The following is a 13239-nucleotide window of genomic DNA, read 5'->3' as shown; positions in this document are numbered from 1 at the left end:
CAATATCTGGTTGATAATGCATTATGAAATACTAGGAATAGTTGCACAAATTTCAATATTGGAGGGCTAGAAAATCGTTCATATCAAGTAAAAATAGAAAAAGGATGAGAAAAATATGCAAAATGAATTCTTTCAAAGATCTGTTCTTTTAAGACATTTATTTTCATAAATAAAACCATCGAGAGTGATCTTTCCAAAACTTTCTCGCACACTTTCTAATAAAGAATTATTATCTACTCAATTCCTGCGTTTAGTTGGGCCCTTTATAAGATCTCTTGCATGGAATTATCGAACAATTTATTAGATCTTTGGTATAAATGTAATATTTATACTGAATCTAGAGATCATTGCCGATTGATCCCTGACCGGCTGTTACCCAAAAGTCGAATATGCCTTTTTTAAGCGATTTTTCCATCTGATTGTAACCGAAATTTAACGCAGAACTACTTTTGTAGTCTCAAGACTACACATCAGATTTCATGCATTATCATGTAAGAACATTATGTTGTTTCGGTTGTTAGAAAATAACAAAGAAGGTTGTCACATTTGGTGATTTAACGCCAAAAACAGTTTTAACTTGATGTGAATGTCCGCTATATACCTGATTCTCCGGTCTGGCCAATAAAGGGTTGGGTCGTAAGAAGTTATCGCCCAAAGAAACACAGAGAAGAAAATGGGAAGGAATGTGAAACAATGAGGAAGGGGGTATCGAAAGTTGTGTGTGTGTGTGTGTGTGTGTGTGTGTGTGTGTGTGTGTGTGTGTGTGTGTGTGTGTGTGTGTGTGTGTGTGTGTGTGTGCGTGTGCGTGCGTGTGTGTGTGTGTGTGTGTGTGTGTGTGTGTGCGTGTGTGTGTGTGCGTGCGTGCGTGCGTGTATGTGTGTGTGTGTAATTTATTTATTGTGTTTTTGGGTATTGCTTTTACATGCCATTGACATGCACGCAAAAATACGGACCGATGGACAATAAAGGTATTGACAGATTGACAGGTTTGGTTCAAAATTTAATTATATACTCTTTAGCTCCAGCCGGGGGCACCTTAGTATAAAGAGGAGAAACTTCCGGCATGGTGGTTGGTTCTCGCCATCCTGGTGTATACAGAGATAGCGGTGTCCGACTACCTCTTTTCGATGACTCGAGATGCTTCCCGCGGGAAGGGTTGTACCGTGACCGGTGATGGCCTTAGAGCTCAACCATAGTTCCCACCATTGTTGCTGTCGCGGCGATTCGGTTATTCAAATTTAATCGGAATGCCTTTAATTAAGTGGAACGGCATAACCTTGAGTAGTTATATACACTTTAGATGTTAATTTTGTTCTTGTAGCTTCTTCGTTCTCTAATTCATATGGTAGCTTATATTCGGACAACCGGATAAACAGACTTCCTCTGAATGGATTTCTCTAAAGTTAATAGAAACCCACAAATTTAAGGTACAGATTTAGTACTGAATTTCATAAGTTTATCTCAAAGATGTTTTGAGTTATCGTATTCACACCTGACAGATATGATCCCAAAAATGTTTTTTCCAAACTCATATAAGTCCGAAACGAGAAGTTCGAATTTTTGGTCGATTACAACATTTTACTTTGTTCTTAGTGTAGGAGAAAGTAAAAGTTAAAAAGAGATTCGAGGACATCTCAGAAACATGGTGATGTTTTAGGCTTGATATGTTTTATCTTTATTTTATGTTAAAATTTTATTCGCAATTGCACAATAAAAATAATGGGCAAGCAAAAATATGAAATTGATTTCGAGAACGTGCATAGATATAAATATAATATTTAAAACAATGAAAGTATTATTGTAAAATGTACTTAAACATTTTTTAAAAATTTATGAAAAAATTATGTGGAAATTAATCTCTGAAAAGTACATCATTAATAAGGTATCGATTACCTTATTAATGCGGTATCAACTACATTAATAAAATATAATTGAAAAGTTGTTCTGTTTTGTTTTTTTTAAATTTCAAAGTGGTGAAAAAATTTCATGAAATAATGTACTTTGATGTAATCGGGAGAAAATGTAAAATTTTCCCTTTCATTCATTTTTAATTAATTTCATTTCGAACTAATTCCCTTTTTAATTTAATTTCATTTTTAATTTTGTTTCTAATTAATTTTATTTTAAATCTAATTTATAATTAATTAAATTTTAATTAATTGCATTTTTATTTTATTTTCAATTAATTTCATTTTTAATATAATTTTTAATTACTTTTATTTTATTTTGAATTTTATTTTTAATTAATTTTATTTTGATTTCCTTTCATTTTAAAATTAATTTCTGATCAATTATATTTTATTTTACTTTTATTTCATTTTAATATAATTTTATTTCATTTTAAATCTAATTTAAAATTAATTTTATCTTGATTTCATTTTTAATTAATTTAAATTTAATTTCATTTTTAGTTAATTTGAATTTAATTTCATTTTCAATTAAATTTCTCATTAAAACTTTATGAAAATCTTTTCTTATTGAACATTTATTTCTTAAGGAAGGGCAAAGAGCCAAATTTGGTAGCTCAGTCCAATACTTTGCTTTGTAGAATTTTTCTTTTAATGAAAAAAACAGTAATTGATTAATGACCATTTTAATATATTTGAAGAAATTTTTTTAAACGAATGGTGAAATCTCTTAAAAATGAACTAAATGCACTATCACAGTCTTGTCACATTATCGATATTTGTTTGTGATTTAGAAAATTAACATTAAATTGTATTGAAATTTTGAAGGAAATTCTAATTTTTTTTTAAATGTGCAAGTTATCGATTCTATTATTTCAAATAATTTACAGAATAACTCCTTCATTATCACAAAATCCAGTTCTCTTTTGTTTAAACCATTTTGATTCAGAAATAATGAAAAAAAACTTTTGCTCATGATAAAATTTTTCACTTGGAAAGTTCTCACTGTTAAACTTTCTAATAGATATCTTAAATATTTTTTTCTTGATAGGGTTTCTGGAGGTTAGTTCCTTTTTATGTAATTTACTTTAGTTTTTTTTTTTTTTTTTTTTTTTTTTTTTTAATTTGAACTTCTGATTCATTCTTCCCATACATATGATGACGTAGATGTTTGAAATTGCGCCATTCGTTAACTGTTTCTTTTTAAAATTCATTTTAAGATTAATTTCTTAGAGATTATTTATATTGTATAAATAAGCTAAAAATGTTCTAATATTTCTTATCTTAATTTAATCCTCAATAACTGTAAATTGAATGTTTCCGTGTGGTCGAAGGTTCTTCACAAATTATCAGGAAATTAAAATCACAAATTGAAAATGAAACATACGCCTTTGTATCTGTATAATGACTTTGCTATCAACATCTGCCTTAGCTACACTCTGCATAATTTCTGCTTTTTCTATCAAATGCATTTTAAACTGAAACAATCAAACAATTAAGTGAAAAGCAAATCAGGAAACTTTCAATTCCAACAAATAAATATCTTGTATTTGTATTTCTACCATCAAAGAGAAGTAAAATTTTTATTTATAAGATTTTGAATAATTTGGCGACAGATGCTTCTTCGCCAAAATAGCGAAACGCCAGCCAAAACGGGCTTAATTGGCGAAGCAAAACAAGCTCCATTTTAGTCTGGCTACACCTACAGCGGATTAGAGGAGAGCGGGTTTTTCCCTATCTTCTGAACAGACACGCGAAGCTCCGTTTTCGAATGTCAGTTGCATTTGTTTATTTTCATCTGCTTATCTTAATGTAAAGCAGATAGATGATTGCGTCACTCACGGACTAGACTTACTTTCACTTTGAGCTATCTCGGTTCATATTTCACAGGGAAATGGACCATAAGGCAAATGATTTATTCGCAATAGGACTCGTGCGGTTTCTACCATTCCCTCGTCGTATTGTGAGGTAAAAAAAAGACATTGTCAAAGCAGAAATAACTTCTGCACTGCAATCGTGCTGCCATGGGTGGTTTCTTGAGTATTGTGAGAATATTTACATTCAGAACTATTCGATATTTATTTGGATATCGCAAGAAAAATTTTAGCTTCTCTTTAAAATCTGAAGAGCAACTTATGTTGGAATATAACGATTTGAATGCAGTAAGTGCCAAATATTTTTATATTCAACTTCTAAATGAAATTAAGAATGCCGTACTGTCTGATGATGTGGAAAAATTTAAAACTTTGAACAGTGTGTTGAATTATGTTATCGACTCTAATAATTCCGAAGTAATGCAAAAATATCAACAAACCGCTAAAGAAATTGTAGGTGAAATAAACTTGATAACTTTAGCTTGTAAAACTGCAGCGGGGAAAGTTTTGAAGTATCTATTTTCAGATCAAAATGTGAACTTTGTTTTACCTTTTCAAACTGATAGAAGTGAGCTTTCACCAGAGCAAGAGGATGATGAGTCTCATAATGCTTTTTATTATGCTATCCGCTCCAATATGACTGAACTGTTAGAAATTTTGATCCATGATTGGCCAAATTCTTATTTCAAAGACACTCAAAAACTTGATGATACACTTTCAAAGGTCTTCAATGAGCTGTTGGTAAGAAATGTACCTCTAACAAAAGACATGGAATTATATATTAACAACAAATTACTTGATCTCCGATTTTTTAATGACAATTCCTCTCAGCTAAAACCTCCCATAAATGCAAAAGAACTTTTGATTATTCGAATTGAATTTGTTCTCGAAAAAATAGATTTTGTTCTTACAAATTATTCAGATGATAAAAATGAGTTGGATGAGCAGTTTTTACTTGCCGCAAAATTCATCGCCCAAAATATCCATATTGCAAAATCTCAATTGAATTTCACTTATGATAGAGTGCCTTGGGAAGAAATGGAATTCTGCCTAATTATTTTTATTCGATTTTGCTTAAAAGCGTTCCAGTTTGAGCCATTGTACTATTTCGTATTAAACAAGAAGAGATTGTTTTCTCACCTTGAAAAATTTTCAAGGAGACTTGAGTGTGTGAAGGAAGAATTAAAACTCATCGACATCAGTAAAGTGCCGGGAAAAAAAATCTTTCGAAAGGAAGTTATGGAAAAAGAAGAAAACAAACTCTTCAAGGACTTATATAGCGATTTCACACAGATCAGGGACTTGTACACCTTAGAAAAAATAAAGAATTACACGAATATAGCTTTATCTGCTGATCCTAAAAATAAAGCAGGCCATATACTCATTACTAGAGCCCTTCAAGTAGCAGGAGAACACTTCAACAATACACCAACTTCACCTAAGCTCTCGGACACTACTGCTGATTTTTTACTTTCGGTGTTGCCAAGAAATGTGTCAGATATCATCACGAGCCTGAGAAATTCTTTGTCCCATCTTGAAGCATTTTGTCTGAGATGCGAGATTGAAGAGAATGCCAACACCTTCTTCGTTAACATACAGGCCGATATCGCCAAAATCAGTGCAGCCATCTCTGACATTTTATATAGAAAAAAGATAAACGTCATTATTACTCTGCTTAATAGAATGATTAATCACGAAAGTATCAACAGCAGAAAAATATTTATTGAGGAAAATCACACTTCGGTGGCATCATTCAAAAAAGTTCTGGAAGAAACCAAACATCTGAATCTAGGAGAAATCGGGCAGCTAGAAAAGCTGGTAATAAATCTTGAGGTAGAATTCGATAAGGAAATAAGTTATTCAAAGAAAATGTTTCACAGACTTCACAACATTATTGAAGCCAGGAGTCCAAAAATACCACAAAATTCACCAAATATCTCATGTGAGTTACAAGATTCTCTTTTCTCAAATGACACTAAAGAAATAATGAATTTCCTGAAGCACGTACTATTGAATGCCAATTCTACCTGGTTGTTAAATGAAAATAAATATTTTGTGACTGATAAGGAAATTGACATGGATAAAGTCAATGGCATTATGGCAACTATTTTTCTTAAAAACAATTTAACAGAAAACAAAATGATTTTGAATAGAATCAAAGAGAGAGATCTGGCAATCATGTGGAAATTTTTTCCACAATATAATGATCTATTACAAGAATTGCCTGATGAAATGGAAATGGCGAACTTTTGCAAGCCAGAAAATGTAAGGATGATTAAAAAATTAGTTTTGGATGTCGAAACTGTTACTGAAAGCAAATCTCAGTGTGAGAAAGAACGTTTTGACAAAATTCTGAGTATGATCGCAGATAAGAAGGTGAAATTGAAAATTGTGCACGAAGAACTGAGCGAAACTCTTAAAAACAGTTTTGGAATGATACATACGGAAGATGAATACTATTCCAGCTCAACAATGATGAGAGATATTTATAACTTCCACAAAAAACTGGAGTCCCTCACGCAACAAATGGATTTAAAATCGTTCTCAGATGATTTATATATCATCTGCCAAAGTATTTCCACTCAAATGCTGTTAGAATTTGGCGCAAGAAGTGAAGCATTAGAAAAAGCTCTATTCGATATCGTTGATTTTGTAAAGTTTCGCATGGGTAACATTAAATGGATCAAGGAATTCAAGTATATGATCCATAGTAAAAAAGTAAAACCTTACACATTTGCTAAAAATGTTTACACTCTGAAACCTGATTTTGCAAAGCAGTTGCCCCTCAAAATTTCGCTACTGAGAAGTGTATTAAAGAATCATAATTTAGAAAGTGTATCCAGCGAGAAATTACAAAGATGCTCCAAAAATTTGGAATTGCAAACTTTAATAGAAATGTTAGTATTAGATATATTGTCTGTAATAGAAGGATTACCAAATCAACTTAATCATGTCAATTTTTATTTGGACTGTTATTATCCCACGGCTTACGGTAGAAATTTACGAAATCATATAGCTCATGGGAATGCTTTGGTTGATATGCTCTTGGGAGAAAATTTTGCAAACATTCTATTGAATGCACAAAAGATTATTGAAGTTAAAGATATTCTGCAAGAAAAACTTGGCAAAAAAGTGCAGAATGACCCGATTAAGTCAAAGAAATCTAGTGATATAGATTTATCAGTTATGAAAAAACAGAAACAGTTTTTCATTGCTCTGGCGGTGGGACTTAACAAGAAAGAAGTGACAGATTACATCAGTGAAGGTGTTGATATTTATGGCAGAGATCTCAATTCAAACACTGCCTTACACTTCGCTGCTAAATCTCCAAATCCTGAAATTTTAAAATTCTTGCTGACATTCAATCTAGATGTAAATGCGAAGAACGACAACCATCAAACTGTTTTACATGTTGCGGCAAATTCAGGACGTGAAAGTATTGTGAAATATTTGATAGAGGAAATGAAAATGCCTGTCGATGGTAAAGATATCAATGGTAAAACGCCTTTGAGCATTGCATCTAAGAAAGGCCATAAAGATGTCGTCACGATACTTTTGGAACATAAGGCAGATATGTATCTCAAGGATGTGTTCGGATATGCTCCTCTTCATTACGCTGTCTTGGAAAATCATTTTAACGTTGTCACTGTTCTTTTAGAGAATGAAACAGATGTGGACGCCAATCAGACCTTCTATGGGTTTACGGCCTTACATCTAGCAGCTTCGATGGGACATTTAAATTTAGTCAATTGTTTGCTCGAAAAGAAGGTAGATGTAAACTTCAAATCCGATATGGATTATGTACCTTTGCATTTTGCTGCAAGTGGAGGCCATTTTGAAGTAGCTAAATTGTTACTTAAAAATGGAGCAAATGTAAATGCACAAAACGTACAAGGATTATCACCACTACATTTAGCTGTAGATCACGGTGATGTGACAACAATTTCTATTCTGTTGCAGCACAAAGCAGATGTAAATGTCATGTATCTCGATAGTTTTACACCTTTTTATATTGCATCTGAGGATGGTAATATTGCTGCTTCGAAATTATTGCTGGAAAAAGGAGCTATTGTTGCCAATCCATCAGAAAATGCAGCATCTCCTCTGGAGGTCGCCGCTTATTTCGGCCATTTGGAACTTGTCAAAGAACTTCTGAATGATGCTGGTGAGAATTCCAAGATATTAGCTTTGATGCGAGCAGCTTCTAGAGGCCATTTGGCTGTCGTTGAGTTATTATTAGACAGTGGGGTGGATATTAAAGCAAGGAGCCATCATGTTGATTCTACTGCCCTTCACTTCGCCGCTGAAAAGGGACACTTGGGAACAGTTAAACTTCTGTTAGACAGGGAGGCGGAAATAAATGCTCAAGACGGCAATGGTGACACCGCTCTGCATTTGAGTTCCAGAAAAGAACATAAAGAAGTTGTTCGATTACTTATAAAAAGGAAAGCTGATATTCTAATCCATGACAAAACAGACACTTTTCCATTAGAAATAATTGTTAAGAAAGGAATGACAGACTTACTTATAAAAGAAAAAATAGACGTTGATTTTTCATACACTAATGATATAAGTCCTTTTCATTTTGCAGCTTATTATGGAGATATCAACTTTGTGAAATATTGTGTTGATAATGGTTGTAAAGTAGATATTAAAACAGAATTTGGTTCTACGGCATTGCATATGGCTACTGTTGGTGGTCATGAAGAAGTAATAGATTTTTTATTAGATAGTAAGGCTGATATTAATGGGGAAGATCAAAGTAGATACTCTGCTTTAAATCTTGCAGTCAGTGAAAATAATAGAAAAATTCTAGAGCTGTTAATCAAAAGAGGCGCAGATTTGAGCACAGAGAAAGAAAGAAGTCTTTTTCTTTCCGCTGTTACGAATGGACATGAAGACATTGTAGATTTTTTCTTATCGCGGAACCCTAATATCCTAACTGCTAATGCAAATAAAGATGAATATCCTCTTCATAGGGCTGTGATATTTGGTCATGTTAGTGTTGTGAAAAAAATGTTAGATAAAGGCAAAAAAGACGAAATGAATCTTATGGATAAGAATTTTAAAACGCCCCTTTTAATAGCAGTAGAAAAAGATCACTGTGAAATCGCCCAGCTGTTGGTATCGAAAGGTGCAGATCCAGATATATCATCAAAAGATGGCAACTTTCCCCTTCTGCTAGCCATTGCAAGAGGAAATACAAAAATGGTGGAGATCTTGTTAAATGCAGGCGCCGACTATCTCGTCAAGGATGCCAAAGGGAAAAATTCCATCCAGTTAGCAATTGAATCAAAACATTCAGATATTGTTGAAGTCCTATTGCAAATTCCCGATATCCACAATATTAAAGGTGAAAAGGAATGTGGCATGCTGCATATGGTTGCATCTTCTGGCTCCTTAGAAGTAGTCGAGTTCTTGATTAAAAAGAATGCCAACATGAATTCTACTGACTCGTCTGGTGCTAAACCTATACATATGGCTGCAAAAGAAGGGCATAGAGATGTTTTAGAATATTTTTTGAGTCTTGGGGTTTCGGTAGATGAAAGAGGAGAAAATGATTGGACTTTAATGCACTATGCTGCAGCTGAAAATCATTCCGGTATTTGCAAATTTCTTGCCGAAAGAGGCGCAGATGTGAATGCCGTCAGCAAAGGTGGTACCACTCCTCTTCATGTAGCAGCTGAAAAAGGAAAATTAGATGCTGTACTCACATTACTGGAGATTGGAGCCTTTTATGACAGACGGGACGAGAATAATAGAACACCACTTGAAATCACAGAATGGATGAATACGCGTATTAAAATATCTTTGATATTTGCATCAAATATGATTTCAGCTGTGCAAAGTAACAATCGTTTCAAATTGGTAGGTCTTCTTATGGCTGGCTTAGACATTTTAAAGTTTAACTTCGTTAACGTAAAAAATGCAGAAAATACTGCTTCTATTCACTACGCTGCTTGGAAAGGTTATGAAAGAATTGTGAATATTTTGCTCAGGAACAAAGCAAATCCAAATTCACGAACAAAAAATAACTGCACAGCTTTACATTATGCTGCCAAATTTTCTCACTACGGGATCGTCAAAGATTTTCTGTGTAACGGCGCAATCTTTGACGCCATTAGTGCTAGCGGTAAAACTCCTCTTCAGTTCTCCTCGAATGCCGATGTTGTCACCATCTTAGAATTATTGAAGAACACTTTCCTTAAAATTGAAAACAAAGATCGTTCGATCCTGGAAGACTTGAAAGCAATAAAAGACATGGATATAGCAAAAGCAGTGGTGAGAGCTAAAAATCTACAAGGTAGAACTATGATCAGTGTTGCAATTCTCAACAATCACCCAGATATCGATGATTTAAAAGAAATTTTTCAAACAGATGTGCTTGTTCCATTAAAAATGGCTGAGAAGCTTTATAGGCACGGAAATTACGAAGAATCATTCAATTTATACCAAGTAGTTTTACAGAAACGAGGTAGCATTTTCCACCTGGATGATCCAGCAGTTTTGGAAATTCAAAAACAACTTGCCTCGTTTCTTATATATTACCAAGATTATAACGCAGCTTTAAGTTTAGCTCAGAAGGTTTACCAAACGCTGCACAATATTCTTGGTGACAGAAATAAAGAAACACTGACAGCTCAGTGCCTCATTGCATTAACTTTAGAATGCACTGGACAAGAACAACAAGCGTTAAAAATCTACGAGGATGTTTCGAATAAGCAGAGAGAAGTATTGGGGTTAAATCACAAAGAGACTTTAGCAACTCTGACCAGTATGGCTGAATTGTTATACAAAGAAAACGAATTCGAAATGGCTCTAAAAGTAAACGAAGAAATTTTTAAAACACTGAACGAGTATTATGAAATCAGTCCTTGGACTTTGAGAGTCCAGACTAATATTGCTATGATTCTGAGAAAACAAGAGAAATTCACTGAAGCTCTAGAAACATTCAGAAATATTTCGGAAGCAAAAGAAAAATTATTCGGCTCTAATCATCAAGAAACTTTGGGGACATCAACCGAAATCGCCGTCACACTACTTTGTATGGGACAGGAAGAAGAGTCTTTGAAACTCCATAGAAGAAATGTAGAACTTCAAATTGAATTACTGGGACCTAGCCATCTTGACACCTTGCGTACAAGGTTCAGCATTGCTAACATACTGTTTTCGCAAAGAAAATTTTGTGAAGCTCTTGGTATTTATACAGAAGACTTAAATGCAAGAATATCCAGATTAGGCGCCAAACATCCTTCCATAGACAAGATTCGGAAAAGAATTGAATTTATAAAAAATCACATTAAGAATCCCACATTCTAAGAACTGAAATATGTTCTTCTGTTTCTCTATGAATGTTTAGGAGCTTTCTAATTGGAGAATTCAGATTTCATTTCTTTTGTGCTTCCCTCCTTCTGATTTAAAATGAGTTTTAAGATTCTATCACAGGAAACTTGATTTTTGTGAAGCTCCTGGTATTTATGGAGAAGACTTAAATGCAAGAATATTAAAATTAGGTACCAGTCACCCTTCCATTGAGAAGATTCGAAAAAGAATTATATATAATTTATAAAAACGCACATTAAGAATCCCATATTCTAAAAATTAATATAGGTTCTTCAATTTCTTAGGAGTGTTCTAATGAAAGAATACATATTTCACTTCAGTGCTTCCTCCTGATATAAAACGATTTTCAAAATTCTATCACAAACAACCTTGTCTTCATATCAAAATCAAGATAAGTAAAACAAAATAGTGAATATAATTATTTTATAAGTTTTTCATCGGAATTTTAGAAACATCTGATGAAATAGAATATCACTTTTTTCTTTAGTTTTAATTGTTGATGTACATTTTAAAAACTGATTATGAAGAATCTGTTGATCAAAATAACTGATAAATGAAAACTTGAACTAAATTACTTCGGAGAACATGGGATATAACTGTGATTATATAGAATGCCATTTTTCTTCTTCCAATTTGAACTTTTAATGCATATTTCAATAACTGTAGCTATATACTTCTATTAAATCGAAGGAAAACCAAATGAAATATCTTTAAAATGATGCTTCTGATTGCCATGCATTAAAATAAATCATTTTTATAGATTTTATAATTTCTGATGATAAGTGTTTAGTTTCTCATCTTTATTTTATTAATTTTTAATCCATAAATATTGATGTTTTAGATTTTAAAGCACAATTATTATCATTTTTTTTATTTATTAGTAGTATAAGTAGGTGTAGTTTTAAGAGAATGTTTTTAATTTAAATGTATTTTTGTTGCTGTTGTTTCAAATTTATTTTCCTTCATAGATGTAAACGTTAATAAATTTCTTCTAAAATTATTCTTAAGTTTTTGTGAATTAAAAATGTTGATCTTTTTATGTTGTCTGAATACCTTCATTAAATATAATTACCTTTTCGTTTCAAAAATCCTAATTTAAATTCATAAAAAAAACTAATCGGTCTTATTTAACGGTTCATATCCTGGCGGCTCATGGATTGCAGATTTAATCCGATTTTTTTAATGCTGTATCACTTTTTTCCCAAATACTAATAGAAACAAGACAGTGTAGTCCTAGATAAAAGAAGAAGATGGCAGCTAAAGGCAGGTATTAAAGCTTTTTCAGTTATTAATCAAATTAATTAAAAAGGTGTTTTTAAAGTCATTAATTAAATTAAGTAAAAATTATTTTAAATTATCTAGTAAATTAATTAATTAAAATAAATAAAAAAATTAGTTATTAATTACACTAACTAAAAAAATTAAGTATTTTTCCTATCTTAAAGCTATATTGAATTAAAATTTATTTAAAAGTGAGGAAATAAATTAAAAAAATTGACGTTATATTAATTTGGGATTACAAGTAAGTATTGTTTGCTAACGGATCCAAAAACACCCTGCGCTTTTGCGCATGCGTTAGCAATAAAGTAAACTCCGATCTCGCAGATTAAATTAAAATAAAATAATGAGATCAGAAATGACTCGATACTCAAGTAACACGTGAAATTTTTTTTTTTAAAGTATCTAATAGGGCGGGAATCAAGGTCAAAGAATAACGAGGAATTCCGGAAATGCTCTCATCTTTCTGTGTCTCACCCATTAGAGAAATAGAATCGTCCAAATGTGGTCGTCTGATGATATTGAAACGAATAGCATGAAAGTAATTAGAAAGTATAGTGGAACTTTATTCATTGAATAATTGATTTAATTACGGAATTTAATTTAATCATTCCTATTACTACACCATGTCACACATTAATGCCTCAAATGAATTTGAGTAGAAAAAATATAAAGCAGTGTTTTTTTTTTCGTTTTTTTTTTTTTAATTATATGAATTGAAAATGAGGGAAGTTCTTAAAATTATATGAAATAAATTTGTTTGTTTTTATAGTAAACGAGTTCTGATAATTTCAAATCAAAATTCTTAATTAAATTGGCATTCGACATCATCTGTT

General features: G+C 32.2%; 1 protein-coding gene across 1 annotated transcript; it reads left to right on the top strand.

Annotated features, from left to right (window-relative positions):
• The first annotated feature begins 3651 nt into the window (after positions 1 to 3651).
• Positions 3652 to 12021, top strand: LOC129988055 (uncharacterized). The gene has a single exon (XM_056096156.1). It carries the CDS (start codon positions 3932 to 3934, stop codon positions 11099 to 11101), a length of 7170 nt encoding a protein of 2389 aa, XP_055952131.1. The 5' UTR covers positions 3652 to 3931; the 3' UTR covers positions 11102 to 12021.
• Positions 12022 to 13239: the final 1218 nt, after the last annotated feature.

This window comes from Argiope bruennichi, chromosome 10, assembly GCF_947563725.1.
Source record: "Argiope bruennichi chromosome 10, qqArgBrue1.1, whole genome shotgun sequence".
Classification (NCBI taxonomy): Eukaryota; Metazoa; Arthropoda; class Arachnida; order Araneae; family Araneidae; genus Argiope; species Argiope bruennichi.
Note: the sequence above shows the minus strand (reverse complement) of the source record. Positions and strands in the feature narration are given on the sequence as shown.